The 22463-nt window shown below is 44.8% G+C and overlaps 1 protein-coding gene across 3 annotated transcripts in view; it reads right to left on the bottom strand.

Moving 5' to 3' along the window:
• Positions 1-22463, bottom strand: part of USP32 (ubiquitin specific peptidase 32) — a 142893-nt gene that overhangs the window by 93175 nt on the left and 27255 nt on the right. For all 3 annotated transcript variants that reach the window (XM_066635933.1, XM_066635934.1, XM_066635935.1), the window contains exon 2: positions 5131-5258. In XM_066635933.1, coding sequence (XP_066492030.1) covers positions 5131-5258 — 128 coding nt within the window. The remainder of the gene's footprint in view (positions 1-5130; positions 5259-22463) is intronic.

Raw genomic sequence — 22463 nt, 5'->3', positions numbered from 1 at the left:
CCTGGATCGTCAGCAGGTCTTGGGCACAGCAGCCACACTTCAAACTCCAGTGTCTCTAGCAGTCCCTTAGTCACAAAGTCAGTCAGAGTATCTAGGGCAGAGTACAAAGTCAATAAGCCAAGTCACAGTCCAAGGTCAGATTCCAAAGTCAGTCAAACCAGTCAGAGTATCCAAGTCAAAGTCCAGTCAATAAGCCAGGTCAGATTCCAAAGTCAACCTGCACTCCTTCTACAACCCACAAACCCTTCCTGCCTCAGGTGCTCTTATATCCCTGAGGGCCCTATTGCCTTAAAGTGGCTGCAGCTGTGCAGCACACTCTGCTGGATGCCCAGGCCTTACCCTCAAAGGGGCCACTGCTGACACTACATCTACCTACTCACCAGATCTTCCTAGATTCCAATACAAGTGGGGGGGGGGGAGCAGATCTCTATACAGACGAGTGCAAAAACTGGGAGAAGGTGCAGGGAAGGGAAGATCTCTATATAGATATCACAGCAAGACCATTGCAAAACCCCTTGCACACAGAACCAACACATGGAAGTTGGGGGGGGGGCAGATCTCCATACATACCAGTGCAAAAACAGGGGGAAAGGTAAGTCAGCCCCAGTAGAGTCAACACGGCTTCATCCCAGGGATGCATGGACAGGAGTGCAGCCTGCGAGTGGCTCCTCTCCCTGTCTACTCAGAAGTCAGCCCCAGTAGAGTCAACGGGGCTCACTCCCAGGGGAGTATATATACACTGCATATATAGTTTGCGCTCCCCTCTTGTAGGTCACAGTTATATAATACACTTCCCTCTTCTAGGTCCCACTAAAAATCAGGTCCAGACCCACAGTTGGAGAACAGCTGTTTTAGATTGTGCACAGGTGAACAGCTTGTGAAGGATACTGTCATTCTTTACTGTCATTTACTTCTGTACTTCTGTAAATGCCTTTCCACACAATACTACCTCTGAACAAGACCACTTAGTACTACTTAACACTGTTCACAAAGGTGCTCCTGAACAAACAAGCTAAGAGTTCAAAACTGCATAAAATAAAAGACATACTAACAGTGATTACTTCCCAACCATGAAATATGCTTTGGTGCTACATATACAATATGTTACACATACAGTATACAAACATATACAGAATACCATCTGGTGCAGGGGTCTCCAAACCCCCTTCAAGTTTCCAAGTGAAGGAAATGGGGCAGTGAGAGGGCGAGTAAGCGATGGGGGCATGCTGAGTGGGGAGCTTGAAGGCGGTAATCCTGTGCACACTTTCCTGGGAGCAAGCACAATGGGACTTACTTCTGAGGAGACGCACAGGATTGTGCCCTGAGCTTGGGAGGAGGACAGAGCAGCTGCACTCAATTGCTTGCTTTTGCCTTGGCTCCGTGGGGTCAGGTCCGTTTACGCACCCTCCCCTACACGGGCAGGCGGCTGGGGCTGCGGCTCGGGCGGGAGGGAACGTGCGGTGGCGGCAGCGGTGCGGGCTCTTTGGGCAGGAGCTGCTCCGCCAGCCGTTCACGCCCTCTCCTATGGGGCGCAGCCATGGGAGGTGAGGGAGCTGCGCCTGTGCGCTCGGGCTGGTAAGCAGCGGCTGCTTCACGGGAGGAGCGTGCCCCTCCCCCCACGGCTTGGCCCCGCAGGGAACCACAGGAGAAGGCTGAAAGAGCCGCTTGCGGCTCCAGAATGGCAGGTTGCCGACCCCAGGTTTAGCCCTATCCCATTTAGTCACTAAGTATGCCAAATCTAAAAATTCCCATCTCTATGCTGCCTTCCTGGATTTAAAAGGCACATTTGACACGGTTGACAGGGAGCTACTTTGGCTAAAACTGGACAATTTAGGTCTGGGCAAGAGACTCCTTCTCTTAAACAGGAAGCTCTACTCGGAAACTAGCTGCCGTGTTAAATTAACACCATATGGGAAACTTTCAGCCCAAATTCCTACTAATTTAGGAGTCAAACAAGGATGTGTCTTAGCCCCTACGCTGTTTAACATATTCATTAATGATCTGGCTCCTCATTTGTCCTTAATTGACACCCATCCTCCTAAATTAGATAATTTACCGTTCCCCCTTCTGTTGTATGCAGATGATATGCTGCTATTGTCCCGTACGAAAATTGGCTTGAAGCGTTTAATCAACTCGTGTATTAAATACCTAACTTCCAATAAATTGCAATTAAACTTTGAGAAGTCTAAAACAGTGGTTTTCAGTTCCCAATGGAAACCTACCTCTTGGTCCTTTGGTGGGAAGGTAATCGAACAGGTTAAAGTTTTCAAGTACCTGGGAATCCTGTTTCATCATAGGCAAACTTGGTCACCCCATCGCCAGGCTGCTATTAACTCAAGCAATTTATTAGTTCAAGCTACTTTGTGGTTTTTTTACACCTGGGGCAATTCTTATATCCCAGCTGCAGGGCAGATCTTGAAGTCCAAGGTTCTGGCACGACTGCTGCTTGGTACCCCTATCTGGATTTCAGCCATTTCCACTCTAATAGAACGTGTCCAATCCAGATTCCTCTATAAGATCTTTGTGGTACCTCACTGTGTCTCTTATACAGCATTGTGCCTCGAAGCTGGTCTGCATAAAATTGAAACAGTGGCCTGGCTAAGATTCTTGAGATTTTGGCTAAGGGTCGGTTTCAAGGCAAATCAGAACATCATGCTCTCCAATATTCTTGCTGATGTTTCTTTTCCCCCTGGTCTAACTTTATTTCACAAAAGACTCCAGCTCCTAGGTTTATCAACTGATCTGATAGGAGGATTGCCCATGTCTGCAGCTTACAATCTTGTTCGGACCCGACTATTTGATATAGAGAAACAGGATTTGCAAGCTTCAGCCCGTAAGTCTTGTTCGCCTCTAAATATTGGTCTTTCATGGCCCTCTGATTTGGGTTCAAGCTATCTATCGTTCATGGGTTCACCTCAGATCCGTAGAGCCTTTACACTGGGTAGGTTTAATATCTTACCTACTAATGTACTAAGAGCAAGATTTAATACACCATTGGAAAGTCCCCAGTCATGTTCTTGCGACCTGACCTCAAAAGAGTCCTTGACCCATGTACTTTTGTATTGTACCCACTATACTGATTTATGCCATCGATTTCTATATCCATTCTTGGAAAGCTTTCATGGTTCAGATACAGATTTGGTCCGGTACTTGTTAGACGGGAGAAATGAGTGCCGCTCATCAAATGTAGCAAAATATATATTTAAAGCACTATCGAGGCGTAAATTCCTCTGTATTTCTTTGCCTGATCAATGATTGGTGGTTACCCTGAATGTTTTAATTTTGTTTTCTTGTTGGATTGTTTATGCCAATAAAGGTGAATGAAATGAAATGAAGAACTCGGCTCTCCCTGTAAACCTTCCAGATGGGGCTTCAGACATATTTAGGATCACTTACACTCTCTGAAAACTGTTTTAATATGCTGCACTGCTACTATGTTATGGTTGCTATGTTAATTTTGATGTTTTATATTGATTGCATGTATTGCTGTATTTTTATGGTTTTAATTTTTTTGACTGATTCTTAGTCACTCGGTTCCTTATTTTAAGGGGAAAGCAGAATAAAAATATTTTTAAATAAATAACTTGATGGCACAGCATCAGTTGCAAAGGGACAAGGCCCCAGACTCAATCCCTGGTATCTCCAACTAAACCATCTCAGGTTGCAAGGCTGGGAAAAACCTGAGACTCTACCAGACAGAACTGGCTTGACAGAACTGACAGTCTTGGGCAGGATGGACCAAAACCTAACTTTGTATAAGGCAGCTTTGTTTGCTCTCTAAGATGCAGCATAATGCAAGGTGGTACAGTTTTTATGGTTTTCAAGCCTAGCAGGCTCCAAAATGTTCAACCTACCTAGAACCACCATGCCTTAAACCTCTGCTCAGTCCCTTAGAAGAAACTAACAGCAGAACTGTCATAAAATACCCATCAAAAACAAAACACTGATGTCAGAAGGAATCTGCAATATTATACAAAGGGGAAAATATTTATCCATTCCCACTCATGGCATTACGGGCACTTCACGTTTTGAGGGGAAAAAAGGAATTTTGCAGTATTCTTAGACTGAATTATTCTATTTCATCATCATTGTAATCTTACTCTTAACCATTTGCCTGGTCGCCATAGGCAACCCTGAATTTTGTGCAGGCAAACGTCTGCTGAGTGGCCTGTTAAAAAATTTTTTTGCTGCAGCCTTGCAGAAAGGGGCAGCTTCTGCAATGCTTAAAGCGACATTCCCGAACGCTGGCCCCTAGCGGCAGCCAGATCTTTTCTTTAGAATATGCCAGGAAATGACGACACATAGAGGCACATCCTGGCACACTCTAGAACCCCCTGGCAAGGCTGGATTACATGATGATAGTAGCAAAACGCCTGTCATTATGACAGACAATATCATGTATATTTCAAGGATATCTGTGGGGTGACATGTGGTGCACTTCTGCGCAATAGGATGCAAAGACATGCATGTTGAAGATGCCCAGCTGACAAGGATCATGTCAACAAGCATCAACGTCTGGGTGGAGAGCAGTTTGCACCCTCTCTGCAATAACCACTTCAAGCGCAAGGGACATTTGCTCTCGCTGTGCAGGGACTGTGTCCCCATCACCAACACTCTGCCCTCATGGTAACAGTACCGAAACGCAGTGCTTTACTTTTCTCTTTAGAAGTGAACAGCACCACTCACTTCCATACAACAAATGTGTGTGGACTCCATTGCGGCTGGAGTCTTAACAGGCAACTCCCTTTCCCTGGTCACCATGACTTTTGAGAGCCAAGTATGTGCCTTCTATCTGGACAGCCTAACTTCTTCATTTCCATAGTTCCATCGTGGATCCTGTGGCTTTGTCACATTAGAGTGTGACAAAAGACTGGGAAATGGCTGTTCTATAAATAGAGTTGAGGACCTTGCTTGTCTAGCTTGGAAATAGGAACATTTTCAGCAAGAAATAACATGAAGTGTTAAAAACACACGCACACACTTCACCATGACTAATCAATAGTTACACAAAGACTGATATTCTGGTTGGTACTCAAGCTAGGTTATAAACAATATAAAAATAGAATGACAGTTTCTGGAACACATGACCTGACTGCTACACCTGACATTTTGGGGAAAATCAGTACTTACCTCTGCAACCTTTGGAGGAACACCATCTCCAAGCACTTCCCTAATGAAACATTGCTGGCTCATATAGCATGAAAGTCCACAGGTCCTCTTGAAAGCATCTTTCAGTCGCTTCAGCTCTACGTCCGTAACTGCAAAGAAGAGGAAAACGGGAGTTCAGAGTGAATTAGATATGTAATGTCATAAATCAAGAAGCCTGCTCAGGAATAGTTAGCCTCCTTGCCACACCCAATGGAAAGGACATTTTTTAACCCTTATGGAAAAAGATCTACCATGAATAGATGCAGTCAAGTACGCATTACCACTCAATTGCAGCAGAGTCATGCCAACCCAGCTTTCACACATGCAGAAGAGAGACTGCAAAACAAAACTTTTCTCTCTGTCCTATCAAAAGCAACACATCTGCTACTTCAAGCAATGCTTGTAATACTCCCTTCCTCAAAATTTTTGTGTAGGTCAAGGAGGGCAGCTGCGGTTTACAAAAAAAGGCAACAACAGTGCCAGCCTCAAGCAGTAGTCAGGCTCTGACACTGAAAGGGAGGGGTGAACCAGTCAAGGGAACTAGTGCCAGTTACCCAGGCCCCAACACCACACCTAACAGCCAGGAACCTCTGGTTCCTAAACGAGGAGTCTCAGGAGCAGTAACCCTCAAAACCAGGTCTGTCTGAAAGTCTGGGCTCCTCCATACCAGGCGTCTCAGATTTTCCTGATGCTCACTCACCAACACTGGCAACAACACGCTAAGCAGGATCTAATAGAGAGGTGATGGAATGCTGAGCTCCAGGACCAAGAGTGTCTTCAGGGCTCAGTCAGGGAGACAGAGGCTGAGAGGACAGTCTGGGACAAGGGCGATAAAGGCTCAGCCTGAGCTGACTATTGAGAAGAACTTGTCTGCTCTCAGAGATCTACCCAGGGTGCTGATGTACCCAACTCTGATCACTCTTGAGCTGCAAGTGAACCATGCCTGATTCTGCACCAGACTACTTGCCTGACCTGCTTTCCTCTGACCTGCCTGTAGGTAGGACTGAACAAAACCCTCCCAATTTGTCACAACTGTATTCACACTCAGGTGCTCTCAGGTCTAGGGGTATTCCACTTGTAACACAAGTAAGCATAGAATGAATTCTAAACATGGAGAAATTCAGGTTTTTACAGAACGCATTTCTGCTTCTCTTTTGCTACAGGAGAATGTAATGGGGAGCAGGCCAGCTCACCCTCTGAACTAGAGACCATCCCCCCTCTTCAAACAACAATGATTGGGCTCCCCTGTGATTATTGTGTCAGGCTCCTGTGCGTACATTCTATTGTAAATAACTGTTAGGGCTCAGGTGTTGACACACTCTTATGAGATACATAAAATGATACAAGGGCAGTAGTGAAAGGAAGGAGGACAGGCAAAGGCCCAGAGGACCACTAGGCAAGAGCTGGTTACCTATTGATTAACAATGGTGTAGTATGTCAAAGAAGTGCATTATAATGACCATCTTGGGTGTAGTCAAGTTACAGACAGGAGAGAGTGCTATAGGTTAGTGATAGAAAACCTGCTCTCTTTTTTACTGTGTGTATTTTATATTGTCCATTGTCTCTATCTCCTGGAAATTGTTTTATGCCAATAAAGGTCTCAATCAAAACCTGCTCTGCAGGAAGAAAAGTCCCAGGTTCAATCCCCAGCATCTCCAGGTAGACTGAGAAAGACCCTTCTGTTCCTGAATCCCAGGAGAGCCATTGCCAATCAATGTAGGGCCCACAGTGTAGGCAAAACTGGGCTGCATGGACCACAGGCCTGACTCGATATGACAGTTCCATGTGCTCAAGTGAGATTCTTACACCTATCACAAAGGCAAGCAGCTTGCCTTGCCTAAAGGGCAACTATGCAGCTCGCAACCTTGTCATTGAATCTAAGAACACCTGCATTCTTTTTTGCAGGGGTGGGTTAGAATTTGAAGAGTCAAAACAAACAGTCAATGACAGATCAATTACTATCAAAGCATTTAAGACACTATTTTATTAGAACAATAGTACATAACATTAAGAACTGTGCTCATGACAAAGATTACTATTTTAGACTATGCCAGAGTCCAGTCCACCACCAGAAACTTTACAGGACACTGCACCAAAACATATGGAGGCAACATCAAATGCAATGAAGACAGTGGCCATCTCAGCTCCTTGACACCTGTGATCTGTGCCACTGCAAATACTGCGTGTTTGCTTTCTGTTGCCTCCTGCTTTCTGTTGCCTCTTGTTCCTGTTCCAAGATGCCAATACATATCCAGAACATAACCAGTCAGGGAAGCTGGACCAAGTGGTCTGATACTGAGAAGGGATTGCTCCTAAATGATGGAACCCTACAGAGGTAGGGAAAGGTAGGATTGCAAACATCACACCTGCAGAGACAAGACTGACATCAAGTAGGAAGCAGAAAATAGAGCTGAACTTCACTGGATACTCCCCAAAAGAAAGTAACGCTGTCCTGAAAGCAACGGTCTACTGCTCTTCCTCCTGGAGAGTTTTTCCACCCTTGTAATCAGCTGCCTTACCCTGTAAGACCAAGATCCTACTCAGCACTGACTACACATTCACTGTGGCTTCCTAGGGAGATGGTCTTTCCCAGGTCTACCAACCTGAGAGATGCTTCCAGATCCAGATTATTATTATCATTATTATCATTATTATCACCATTATTAACAACAACAACAACACCATCTGTATACCACTTTTCAACAAAAAGTTTACAAAGCGGTTTACAGAGAAAATCAAATAACGAAGGATGGAAGACAAGAGAACTCACAACACACCGTGTTATACGCTTTGTGTTGCTAAACAGCGCAAGAAGAGAGGGGGCAGACACACATGATCATTGCTTTTCAGTAGCCATAATGCCTTCTCTTGTGTAGTAGAGTCGCCAGTTCTGTCACACTGACCTCCCTGGAGCAGAGTCATAATTAGTTCTCTGAATCACGCACCCATTATTGTCCCTCAACATTTTCCCCACAAGCTGGATCCAGACTTCTTCATAAATGCAAGGTAGCAGTAGATGTATTCTGGCCTACAACTGCTGTCTGGCATCAGACACAGGGGATCCACACTGCCTACAATTCATGAAATTCAAACAAATTCAAATTAGCTGCAGCCCCTCCAGCACACAGGACATTTCTGACACTGACCTTCAGTGCAGAATTAGCTGCCTACCCCGGAGCTATGGCACTGTAGGAGACCACTTTCCGTTCCCTGAGCAAGGCTCTTACAACAAATTAAAAACTGAAGCTTCATAAATTTTGTGAGGAGGACACATTTGGAGTTATTTATCACAGACTCTTCAAATGCTGCATCAAGAGGAATAGATTCCTTCCCCTCCTCCCTTGTCTTACCCTCCCAGAGGCAACACAGGCTGTGAAGTTCATGTATTCTATTCTGCTCTCACGAGGCTGTCTGCAGCCACAATGGAAAGATTTCAAGTCCCGGGGACGAATTCTAATATGTACATCCAGCTCCCCCATCTGCGCCAGCAAGAACAAGATGAAGGATCAAACCTCCTGACTGAATTTGGTTTGCTTCCCAGGGGGTGGATTCCATTGCAAGCATCTGAATGTCTGCTGAAATAGTAATTTTTTTTTTAATATTGTGAATTGTACACAAAACAGGCAACTGCTTTTGCAGTCAAGACCGGAACAACTCCAGGATTCCAGGCATTTTGTGCCAGCAGTTCTGAATTTGAATTTTCATTTTTCTTTCAGCCCTGTGCAAATCAAGAGCCACCACATTGACATTGTCACAGTGTATTTTTCAGGTCTGATCCCATTCACATGAAGGGTGCAGGCCCAAAATAACCTCTTTAGATTCCATAGCATGGAGTAAATAGTCTAGTAAGCAACATGTCAGTATGAGAAAGTAATTTTCACTGAGTGCAAATGTAAGACCAGAGGCAGAATTTAAAGAGACATGTTCTGCATAGGCAATAATTTCATTGTGGGAGACCAAATGAGTACCAATATTAATCTAACAAGGGAATGTCATAGCTTGATCCAAGACTACTAAATTAGAATACACAGAGCAAATTACTGTAGATTTTATCATAAAATATGTCTTGTGCCAGTACATATTGATAATTTGGTGATTAAAGAAATTGTTTTCTTAACAGAAAAAAAAATCTTCACTTGCTCCTAGTTTGCTTCTGAGTGCAATTCAAAGTGTGCTGACATAAAAAGATGCTTTCTCAAGGACCTCAGTTTTCACTTGTTGAAACGTGTGCACAAATATGGGGGGAAATGGCTTTAAGTTCATGATGAAGTCGTATATCATGCATGTGATTATAAATAAAACTTTCGATAAATAGGCCAGCCTGCTGGAAATATTTAACGTGACCAGTAATATTTGGTGGAACTGTTCAAATTTGAATACTACTTAAGATATCGGGTTACCTATACCTTTAGTATCTTTTCCAGTGGTTTTCAGACTGGAGCATCGCGACGCCCCACCCTGAGAGCCCTGGGTAGTCCTCCCTTAAGGGGAGGGGCGGGGAGAAGGCAGAGACGCAATGCTCAGCATCGCGCCGCTGATCTGGGCGCAGGGGTGCACTGCCACTCACCCCTGCCTGCAGTAGCCTCCTGGGGTTGGGGGAGCCCAGCACCAGCCTCAGCAAGGCTCCCCACGCAGCGCAGAGCCCTCCAGTAGACAATCGCAACCACTTCCTGTTTCACGATCGCAAAACTGGAAGTGGCTGCAATCATCTTCTGGAGGGTAGACAACACTGCGCTAAAAAGCCCAACAGGCTGACTGAAGATGAGTCACTTTTCATATGTCACGTTTGAAATTAACTTCCAAAATGCATACAGTCGCTTTACACGCTTCGGTGAAAACTGAGGTTGAAATATGGACAAATCAATTGTGCCTCTTTTTTAAAAAGGATTAGCATACTGAAGCAAAGTAACATGATTTTTAAAAATTTAGGGTTTCCCCTCACATTTTAAATCTTTTAAACACACAGCACCCTAGGCAAACACATTTGAGAAAAGGGGGAAAAACACAGGGAAACAAACTTCTGGGCTTACAGAGGAAGATATCAGGCAAATTTTGTAGCCTCACAATTTTGGAAGCCACATGCAGATTTATATTCATAGGTTGGAGAGATATAAAACCACTTGATTTGCATCCAGTCCTTCTGGCATAAATTTCTTCACAGACAGTATTTTAATAGATAAACGGCTTTGTTTATATACTCAAAATGATATTGACTGAGCCTGTTGCTGCAAAGTGTATTTTCACACATGTTTTCATATTATGATTTAAAGCCCATTTTATGATTTCTGTTCCCTTCACAGTCCCTCGTCTAACAGCCCAGAAGAGCTGGGAAACTGGCTGGCAAAAGATTCAGCTGCACAATGAAGACACCAGATAGCAAAAGGGAGACCATGGACTCAGCTAGCTCTTGGCAAGAACGCTCCAGGCTCCTGATCAGGCTCCTTTCCCAGCCCTACTACTTCACATCTTTAAGTGAGATGACATGGACTAGACTCGGATGTGCCCTGCCCAGGAATTATCACTCCTCTTTAGAGACCCAAAATGACTCCAGGCCCTGTTTTCCTTCAGACACCCAGGGTGGCACACTTCTTTCTCAAAACTGGAAGGCAACATAGGTGGCAACATGGAACGGTCAGCAGGCTAGCACAAAAAAATCTCCATTATCAACATCCCCAGGTGCCCCTTTGCAGGTCACTGGCAGCAGCTGATGATTCCTTCAGGTAGGAATTCCAAATTCTGGGGAACCCTATAGAGAAAGCCCCATACTGTGAGTGCTTGCCAACAGTACCTCAGAGGAAACAATAACATGGAGCAGAGCCTTCCCAGATTAACTTCATGAATGAAGAGAATCATATAGGAAACATAGGTTGCTAAGTTATTTCCAAGCATACATGCACATATGAAGTCATCTTACCACCAAGTCAGGCCATTGGTCCACCTCTCAAAACTGTCTACAAGAGTCATAAATTCTCCAAAGTATCCTTCAGTCCTGCTATACAATCCTGCCTCAGCATCCACAGGGAATCTGTTCCCAGAACCCCCACAGACGTCAAAACCCACGAATGCTTGACAATGACACTTCTGATCATGACATAACTTCCAGGCTAATGACATCACTTCCATGGGTTCCAACAGATAGTTGTTCTAAAAAATAGGTCATGGTGCTAAAAAGTTTGAGAAGTTCTAGAAGTTCTCTCAAATTCTTGTTTCTGGAAGTCCCTCTAGACATGACTGAAGCACAGTTCTGGTTGCATTCGGAGGATTACAGGGTGCCTGACCTGCGGATTTCATTATTCGCGCACAAAATCAAATCAATTAAGTAAATTAAAAGTTTTCAATAAGTATCAGTTTAAAAAATTATTAAAATAAAGAATTTTAAAGAAGATTTTCCTAATTCTCCCAAGCAGCTGCTGATCTGTTTAAAAAATTCCCCAAATATCCCAAAGGCTGCAATCCTATCCATACTTACCCAGGAGTAAGCCCCATTGACCATCACTGTTAAAAGCATATACATAGTAGCCTGTTAAAAGTACAGATCTGTAACATTTCTTCAAATGCAGTCACATACCATGGTAGCATCAAGTCTAATATATATAAAAAATATACCTTGAAAGGTATGGGAACCAACCTGAAATTGGCTCACGACCCATTTAATGGGTCCCAACCTACAGTTTGAGATACACAGTTCTAGACAATTGCTCAAATTCTAAAGTACTGCCTTTAATGCTTAACTGCTACTAAAAAGCACAAATTCTTATTGTGAAATACTTAAGTACATTAAATTGTATGCTAACAGATTCAAAAATAAAAATATGTTGTTCCTAACCAATTAAAAGTTGCATTGACCACCAGACAACCAACCACACATCAAAAGCAGGAAGATATAAACTTGTTCTGGGAAGCTTGGAGCTCTCAAGAAGTTTAATGAATTCCTCAGTGAGAAGATCTGTAATGATGGATACATATCCCCGAAAGCTTCATCTCCCTGTTTATGTATTGACCAGGGCAAAAGAGGATATTCTTGAAAGTCAAGTTGCTGGCACAAAGGGGAGAATGACTAGGACAGTTTGATCTAAGAGAAGTACAGGAAATTGCCTTTTTCTACTGTAAACCAAATCGGGATGGAAGTGAAAGGTAAAGCCACAGAGACAAGATCTGAATTCAGTCTTAATGAGTTTCTGCTGTATTGCTCTTTCCTCTAGAAAAGTAACAAACTCCCAGAATCTAACTGTAAGGCTGTGGAAACTGAAATCCACCTTATTAGCAGTGGAAATGCATAACATTTATAAAGCACAGAATGTACTTTATATGTGAGGAGCAGAATTGCCACACTCTTCATGTTTGGATACTTTAAAATAGAATCGATCTCATGAGATGAGTAGACTGATGATCAACTACATTTCACATTGAAACTTTCAGCAAAGATTACTTAAATTTAATTACACTCCAAAAACACTTGAGCTTCAGTGTCTCCCTAATCCTCCCACACTAATCCTTGTAAAATCCTGCAAACTTCCCAGCGAAATTATATTAAAGGTAGCTTGCACTGGTAGAAGATACTATAAGAAGCTTGCTTTTCTGTCTTTGTTATTTTGTGGAACCATTGTTTCTTCAGTAGTGATATCTTGGGAAAATTCAAAAATCTAGTAATATCCTGCGATCAAACAAATGACCCAGAATACTGTGAACCAGAAAAGAACTTGCCTTTGCTCAGAACTGTTACTAGGATGCATTTCCATATTAAAATGTATATAAAACATGGACAAAACAGTACGCACAGCTTGCAACCTGTGGCACCAGGTTCCACAAACCTCAACATATAGTCATATAAGCTCTGGGATATTTGTGCTGGGCTTGATGGCCAGCAAATCTTTCAGGTGCCAGCACAGCTCAGTATCCAGCACTTGGTGTACATTCTACAGGGTCCCTTTTACAAATTGGGGTTAGAAACTATTTATAAAGTGTAATTTTCCCCCACAAGAAAATAATGTAAATGAGGTAAGGTTAGGGGCTGTAGAGTGTCTTGCAATCCTGAACATGTACAAACCAGCATGTCCCCTACAGGGGCAGCCCAATCATGATGCAAGTTGAGAACTTCATGTTAGGCAGAGAACTGGGGGAGGTGGCAAGTTGGCAAGGGATACCTCCCTTGTGTCCAGACCAGATCCATCCTCTTTTCACACAGTAGCATACAATAAGTGGGGGAGGGCTTACCTCTCCCCCTTGGCATTCAGCATTGCCACCACCTCCAATGGCCATACTGGGAGCCCAGCTTTCCTATAAAGGAGGAGGAGGGCGGCCCAGTCGACGCCAAGACGCTGCCTGGGAGGCAGCTTCCTGCTGCCATGGAGACCCCAGCGACGCAGAAGGCTCTGTGGGGGCCTCAACTGCCTCCTCCGTTCCCCCTTGTTTTCAAAGGGGAACGGAGGAGGCAGCTGCACGGAAGTAATTGTGGTGGCGATGATGTCACCGCAATTACTTCTGGGTCAGGTGCGTGGGGGGGCGGAGAAGGGGGCAAAACGGGGTGTGGGGGCAGAGCGCTGAGGGTTGCCCCGGGTGCGGGGACCCCCAGGAACGCCACTGGCTGAGAAGATAGGGAGGGAAAGAGGTAAGTGAAATGAGCAGGGGCCTGTAGCCAGTGCCTGCCTTTGAGTGACAAACTGCACATGCCCAAATTCCCTCCTTTTATCTGGTCACCTTAAGAAAGAGACATACACAGGAAAATTATTAGAAGCAAGTCCCACATTGCAATTTCAAGTTAAAGACAGGTTCTGAGTTTGAAAATATTGAGGACTGCTAGTATTGTGGATATCAACCTCTAATCCCGAAGGCTGTACACCAGGGTTTCTGCTCCCCTTTCTAAGGGCCAGTTCAGCTGCAACTGCTCCCCCCCCCCCCGGATTCTACCCAAGGTAAGATCAAGAGTGACCAGGCTTGCATGGTTCCTCTGCCTAGGGAGACTTTTAAAAAAATGCATTTCTATCTCACTTATTCACTCATTACAGCTTGTGGTGCATCCCTCCAACCAGAGAGGTAAAGAGGGTGTAGGTGTGTAACCAGATCTTTTTTTAACAGCAGGGCTCATACTATGGAACTATTTGCACTGGAGATCCAGAAAACCATTTCCCTGTGCAGACAGGCAAAAACAATGCTATTTGAAGCAGCAACGTTAAGGTATTGCTCACTGACCATTTTCTTTTCCAGCTGCTGCGTTAGCCGATTTCACATTATTTGCTGTTGTACTGGCTGTTATTGTGTTTCACTGATTATTTAGATATTACCACCTATGAACATGGCACTTTACACAGAATGAAAATACAGGCCCCTGTATTTTCCTGTCTACCTACCTACCTGTCTCTCTGCAAAGAAAACAGGGGAAGGACAGAAGATTGGATGGTGGGTGTGTGAGAGACACCGTGGACAGCATCTCACCTCTCCTTCATCCAGGGGAGATGAAGTCACCAATGCCAAGGCCCTAAGACCTGAATTCCATTGACAAAAATTATAATTCCAAACACTCAGCATCTGCTGAACATACAGATGTCCTATAAGCTGATTGTGTATATTAGACATCTGACACCCTCACACAGCTACCTGACTATTCACAAGTTACCAAGATAAGGAAGGTGTGCTGGGGAGGAGGGGAGAATTATTGAATATATATTGTTGTTGGCAACCTTCAGTCTCAAAAGACTATGGTATCGTGCTTTGAATGGTGGTTCTGGAACAGCGTCTAGTGTGGCGGAGGGGAGAGAAGCCTGAAGAAAGCAGTGTACTCTTGGGGTTGTCCCTCATTCAAGGAAGCCTGGAAACTACACTTCCAACTATGGGGAAGATGAAACCAAACAAAGCTTCAGGCTGCAAGGAAGTCTGGCAAATAAAGCCAGGCGATATTACTTTAGCCCTGTTTGCTAACATTAAACATGAGCAGCCAGTACAAGGAGATTCATCTGACATTAAAAAAAACTGAATGCAAGTTAACGGAAACAAGACAAACAGTAAAAGCTTCCATGCCACTGCTTCAGAAACTGCTGCCCTGCTTCGCAGCTCAAGTCAAAGTGAAGGTCACATTTTTCACATACCGCAGCTGCATGATCCAATTCCAGGCATTGCTTTGTATGTCTACAGCCTGGAGCTAAACACTTTGCTTCTTCTGCAGGGCTTGAAATGCCACCTCCAGCTCTCTGCCAGCAAAGGAAGGGATTCCAACACTACTACTAAATGAAATACGAAAACCGTAAACACGTGGAGCAAAAGAGAGAATTGTCCAGTTGCCAAGAAAGCACCAAAAGCTGTTTTAATGAAGAAGCTGTGCCTGCTGCCCAATACAGTCCAACCATCCTAAGAAAGCACAGTATATGGCACTGAGCAAATTCAGCACACTAACGTTTTCAGCTCCACCCCCCCCCCCCAAATTTCCAATTCTTATTGCTGCAAAGTTTTGCAAGACAATGCATGAAAGGCCATGTCTAGTGAAGACTGGTAAGTCAGAGTGGGGAGGGGGAGAATAAGATTTCCCGCTATTGGGGCAGAAATTTGGACCTAAGTAGGCATGATCCTGTGCCACACTCACTCTTCCCATAATTAACAGCAACAGAATTCAGTACGCCAAGTAAAAAAAAAAAAATCAGATATATGCCTAAAAACAGAGATCACAAAACTGAATTTCTTTCATTGCGCAGAATCCGAATCACCCTGGCAAAAAGTGCCCATTGGTGAAAGGAGATCAGTCACCTGGGAAAGCCTATGAACACTTCAGCTCTTCCATTTCAATGCAACGAGAGCGCACGCAGGGGCCCAAGGCTCACTACTGACCTAATCGCAATCAGAATCACTACAGCCAAGCTAAAAGCAGACCAGACCATGCTGGCAGCAATGAGACCCACTCCTTTCACCAGGGAGGAAGGAGGGCTGGAAACAGAGCAGCAAGTTGGCAGCCAGCAGGCTATCACGAAGGAAGTGGCAGTCAAATCATAGTCACAATCTATTCAAGATGTTTCAGTTCCACCATTTCTCCATGAAACACAGGATTCTCGGGATTCCATTTGTACTTCCTTTGAAACCCACCTTTTCCATGAAACCTTCTGCACTGCCCCAGGCCCTTTATTTGACTGGCAACTAAGTTGAAAGGACACGTATATGAAATAATCACTTACTATTTCTCTGTTTACCCTGCAATAAATCCCCTTCCCCATTCCTCTGGCTGCACTTTTCTGTCTCTTTCCAGATTGCAAGCCCCTCAGGGTAAGGATTTGGCTCATTTTCTGCTGGAAAATGCTATTAATACTGATGGAGACATATTAGCTTCTCCTTCTCACAACCACCCTGTGAAGTGGGCTAGACTGAGCACAAACCAAAGCCAAGCTAAATTTGAGTGCCCTTGCCCTTTGCAAAGAAGGAGCACACTAAAGAGAGAGCCAGAGAAGCCTGCACTCCCAGGATAGAGGCTGAGCTCAGAACACAGACAAATATTCAGAAGATGAATTTTGCACTCAAGTCAGACAATCATAAAATCTTGTTTTCACATGGAGGCAGAACTGTAAGCCCCAAAACATGATACACAGAGGGGTAACCAGAGAACCTTTTAATTTGTCAATAGGTGTTTCTCATATAGCAGAATGCAATTAAATAAATACAATAAACAACTGGTGGTACACGAGGGGCCATGCGTCTGGTGCCGTGATGTCACTTCCAGGTTTGGAAAAGAAGCAATAGCTCCAAGCAAAGCAAAGCAGCCGTCGTTGCACCCTGTTCTGCAGCCTTGCCAACTCGCTGCACCCTGTTCTCATGAGCACTTACAAGAACTTGCAAGAACAGGGCACAGTGACTGCTTTCGGACTGAAGAAGCGACCGCTCTGAGTTTTGCAAACCCAAATGTGATGTCATGGCCCCAGGTATTTTACTTGGTACTTATCATAAGATAATTGCAACAAGAGAAGTGGTACATCAGGAGAAACCGGTTGAAAAACACTACAATAAAGCCTTCAACGGTCTGGGACCAGGTTATCTTAACCTCCCAGACCTTAAAAGTGGACTTCTCTGGCAGTCTCCACTGGAAATATGGTACAGGAGGGTTTGGGTGGTCACACCACAAATTCACAATAGCCTTCCAAGAGACGTCCAGAAGACTCCATAACTTTCCATTGTTAGATAGACTGTGAGGACTCTTAATCAGGTGCTTGCTGTACATGTTTGCTACTTTAACCTGTTTTCATGCCACATTGTTACTTCATTGTTTATTTTTATACTTTAATGAGGATGGTTTAGTATTTTTGCATGCTGCATGGAAAAATAGTTCCCCTTCCCTGACTCCACATCCCAATCCAGAATGGAGGGGGCCACCACAGCAGCTATTTAACCAAAAATCCAAAACATACAAATAAACTCAAGCAGGCAGAGGCAAATAATATGCTTAAAGTCACATGTTATTTGGCTATTAGATGTCCTTTCAGGGAAGTGAACAAATTCATGGTAGACAGATTGACAGCCATACAGAATCTCCATTTTTCACAGAAAATATGCCTCTAAAGAGCAGAGGAAGGCCATCATCTTTATGCCTTGCTTATGAGTTCATAAGGCATCTGTTGAGCTGCTGATGAAAACAGAAGGATCCATGCAAAGGAGTTCTTGTGTTCTCACACAATACTTCACACATGTAGGAGCTACTCTCCCCATATTCTTATATAGAGAGTTAGCTACAGAATTCCACAACTGTGGGGTGACTTTCCTCAGCAACCCACAATTGTGGTCGCCTCCCAGACAGACGGCTTTTCCACCTGCACTCCTCAGCAAGAAAGGGAAGTTGGAGGATGTTATTGTACACCTTGGACAAGCACAGCCAACAACTTCCCCTTCCTCCTTTCAACATTTCCCTCTTCTGTCCTGGAGTAGGAGGGCTGCACTTGACCAAGGCATCCCATGATCTCTTCCCCCATGCTTGAGAGGAAGAGAAGGAAGTGCAGGGCTGGGCATTTGGGCATCCAGGGTGCCTCAACTCAGCATAATCAAAACTCTCTCACCACTAGGGGCCAGCCCACTTGTCATAGCAAGGGTGGCAACCAAAACTGTGGGTGCCTGGCTAGCCACAAGGTGGAAGATGCACTGTGGTGTTAACTTCTGAACTCGGGGGAGAGAGAGATAAAGGAGAATCCAGCCTTGGAAAAGTTAGCTCTCTGTGTACTGATAGAACTTGCATTGATACCATATTTCAAAAGGCAGAATACCAAGAATAAATTCCTCATCCCCTCTGTTTTGGGCTTATAGCTCTGTTAAAACATCCTTTAAATTAAAAAGGGATTAAGAACTTCCTTTATCCCAAATTCCTCAGCAAGTTAGCAGCCAAACCCTATTATTTAAAGAGTAACAGCTTTCTTGCAGGGCATAAATTAATCTCTAATGACTGAATTATCTTCCCTGTAATCAACAGCTCAGCATTTTTCCCCCAGGAACCTCTGTCCCAGTTATACATGGAAATTGCTACTTTCTACGATGCTATTGTGAGTTGATAGCAGAGCTTGAAAAGTTGTCAAGACCTAAACTCATTTCACTGAGGTCTTTCTCACCCCCAAGGGGAACGGAATATAATATTGGGGGGAAAACACTTTTAGAAGACACTGTTGGATATACAGACGAATTCTGACTGTGACTTTTGAAAATATACTTTTATCATACAGTATGTACTGGTCAGTGACCGTAATAAAAGATTCTTCTTCTTTATCATACAGTATCATACTGTAAGTTTAAAAATTCTCACATAATTGCCAGACCGTAATATGGCTTGGTTAAGCACCAAATACAGTGTCAGAAATGTATAACATGGGCTGTGGGAGACTGTGCATGTTTCAGCTGCACTGAATTTATTTATTTTAGACATTTATTTCCCATCTGCCACCATAAAACAATACCAAACATCAGCCACCAAAGTAAAACAACATCATATAAAGACCACACATATACACCAACGAACCAGCAGTTAAAAAGCATTTTAACAAACAGAACCCTATATTAAGAGCAGGTACAACATTTGCAAGTCAAAACGTATCTGGAACCAGCAATCACATTGCTCCAGGAAAGATGTTCCACAGGCTGGAAGCAACAGCAGGGAAGGTGCTCTGCCTGGATCCCTACTGACTTTGGTGGGACGCACAGAAGGGATCTCAACTGGTGTGCAAGGTCATGCAAGAGAAGGTGGTCCTGGAGTGGACACCTCTGTCGTAGCCCTCTCCATTTCTGCAGTTACCCCCTCTGTTACCCTTCCCTGCTAAAGTTAGTAGGGAATGGGGCCTCCTTGCCTGGTAACCTGATGTCTACAGCTCAGTTATGACCCGTTGCCATGGAGCTGGGCTCTGGCCTGATTTCCCAAGAGATCAAACAAGGGTGAGAAGGTAGTGGCCCTGGAAACTGGGGGGGGGGGGTGTTCAGCCTGGCTGGGAGTGCTCAACCCCACCCCAGAAAACACGTCCTCAGTATCATACCTGGTCTCGTAGATGCTGGGATAGTCACTGAGAATACCACGTTCTCCCTCCCTCTCCTCCTGTTCCTTGTGCGGTTGGCACACCATGAACGCAGCAAGAGGCAGGGAAGAATGCACTCTATCCAAATCCACCCAGCCCATGAAGTCATAGGGTGAGAAGGGAGGGCTGCAACTGAGATGCGTTGGGCAAGGCCCGTGTGGCAGAGGGTGCCAAATGCACAGGCCTGCCAGACCCTAACAAGCCAGCTGGGGCAAGCAAGTGAGATGGGTCAGGAAGCTCCACAACTCTCCTACAGCATTGCCACCACTGTTGTGATCCGAGGGTGGTGGAGCCCTCCTGGGCTGTTGAGCTGCCAGGGATGGCAATTTAAAAAGGCTCGTACAGGCCACAGTTGTAGCTGCAGAAAGCCCACCGGGGGGGGGGGGGGACCTCCTTTACCTGTGAGACAGCCAGGCCTTGACTGAGGAGGTAGGGAGAGAAAAAGGTGATGAGAAAGGAAGAAAAAAATGTAAAGAAAAGTTACAGAGCTAAGAGAATTAGCTTCCTGCCTAGCAGAAGCAGAGTTGGTCTAAGGGCGGGAGGCCCTCTACAGCAGAAGGTGACACCACTCTGGATTGGCTCTGCCTGCTGGTAGTGGGAGGGGCATCTCCCAAAGGTCAGGAGTACTCCCCTTCCTTTACCAGAGAAACAGTTTTTCAACCATCCTTCCTTCCCACACCCACATTTTATACATTCATTCTCACTATGCAACCGTAATCAAAGATGTGGCAAGGGCTGACAGGGAATTCCATTTACATAACTTGATTGGATCAAGATTTCTAAGGCAAAACAAAGGGCAAATGAATTAATGACTATTGCAACACCTGAAGGAAAAACAGTGTTTCTGGGTTCATTGACAGGGTCAGAAATACTGAAGAACTCACACCCAAGGCCAGGAAATGCAGTTTATGAATGAACATTAATCCTGCCTGCTGAACAGCAGCAAACATCTATTACAACAGAGTTAATCTGAAAGGATAAATGCCCAAGAACAAACAATTGCCTTGCCATTTCCAAGTTTGACTTCCCTGGCTACACTTCCCACTCAAGAGACATCTACAAAGCGCCTTAAATTAACCAAGGGGGAGGGGGCAGGAAGAAGAGACAGCAACCACAATTAAAAACCACACACACACCATGTTTGTTCACAAGCCCAAACTTATTAAGGAAACATGTACAAGAGCAGTCATTTGCAGTGTTTACAGGTTCTCCACCTCAATTTAGAATCCACAAGAATGCATGGGGGGGGGCAGAGAAAAGGAGTTCAGATCAAAGGTTCAGAAAACTTCTTACATTTTCACACCAAAAGTGAATGCATAGTAGGAGAGAAAGGATTCTATTTTCCCTTTCAAATCTTTTAACCAATGCGACTTGCAACACAGTCCTCAGATCTCTCCACACTAGCCTTGCACTGGGGTAGAGACCTGGGTTGTACCCTTAATGGGAAGGTGAGGCGATGATCTCAGCAAGGGACTGGCCAGGATGGAAGCAAGTACTTCTCACTCAGGAATCCCACTGGCCCACAGCGCTGTTCATAAGATCCATTCGCTGATGGGATCCATGGGAAGACATAGACTGAAGTCAGAGCCAGGTCATCCCCAGCCTTCTGCAAGTCCTTGTCTCCTCTGTCAACACAAACATGCCACCTGCTTACTTCTGCAATCCCAACTCCTCCCTCCCCAATACTCCACCAAAGCAGAGGGCAAATCAAGGTTGTGCTATGTTAGGGGGTCAGCTCAGGACATCCCTTTAAACATCCCTGGGCCCTGGACGACTCCCCAGAATCAGGAGACACTGGAGCTGGTCACTCCAGGGGTGTGGAGAGGAGGAAAGCACCCCCCCCTCCGGTTTCTCGAAGGATGAGCAAGTATCCCCATTGCTCTCTGTCACAGGTGCTGCAACCACTACTTTCTTTCCTTGTTCCTTAACTGTATTGCCCAGGCAAGTCTCTCAACCCACATGAAACAGCTGCCCTTGGCACACAGAAGGCATTGCAAATATTTAGCATTTCTAATGTTCAAAGTTCTTCAGGTAATACCTCAGCACACCTGACAGCAACCCTGTCAGGTGGGTTGGTTTTACTATCACCACCTTGCAGATGGGGGGGGTGAGAGAGATGAGTGGCTTGCTTGAAGCCACCAACAAAAGAAATACAAGAGAGTGCCCTTGCAGAGCTGCAGCCTTGTGGGTCAGTCAGGAATTCGGTGTGGGGGCAGGGATGCAACAAGGCTGGAGCGCTGGCAACCTGCTTCCTTCTGATTAAATCAGTACCAGTCAGCTTACTAGATATTGAACCCAGATCTTCCCAGTTGCACATCCCTGCCCAATATGCAGCCAAACAGTTCTAGCCAGGCTCAAACTGGCAGCTGGTTCTAGTCAGGCCAACAGAGAACTCTGGACAGTCTCACCTCTTCCTCTGTTCAGCCCATTTCTGGAGCATGTAAACTGCCACAGACCCAGCTGCACACAGCATGTCAGAAGAGTCTCAAAGCAAAAAGGAAGCTTTACAGAAGTTGGTTGGTTCTTATTTTGGGTCACAAATGACTACAAGGGGTGTGTGGGCAGGCTGGCGCAGACTTTCAAGAACTTCTGTGGACTTTTCGGCAAGGCTGCATTCTGAACTGCAAGTTCCCAGCAGATCAAAACCCTAGAATAATTTGGTGGCTGCTACTGTAGAGAAGCACCCCTCATCTCTTGCAAACCTCCTCAAATAGAGGGAAGCAAAGGAAGTTAATGCTATCCAACTCAGCTTGGCTTCTCAGGGAAGACAGAAAAGGGGAAGGAGAAGAAAGACAGCCCAGG

The sequence above is a fragment of the Tiliqua scincoides genome, chromosome 8 (genome assembly GCF_035046505.1).
Source record: "Tiliqua scincoides isolate rTilSci1 chromosome 8, rTilSci1.hap2, whole genome shotgun sequence".
Lineage (NCBI taxonomy): Eukaryota > Metazoa > Chordata > Lepidosauria > Squamata > Scincidae > Tiliqua > Tiliqua scincoides.
The sequence above is the reverse complement of the archived record's forward strand: the minus strand, read 5'-3'. Positions and strand labels throughout refer to the sequence as shown.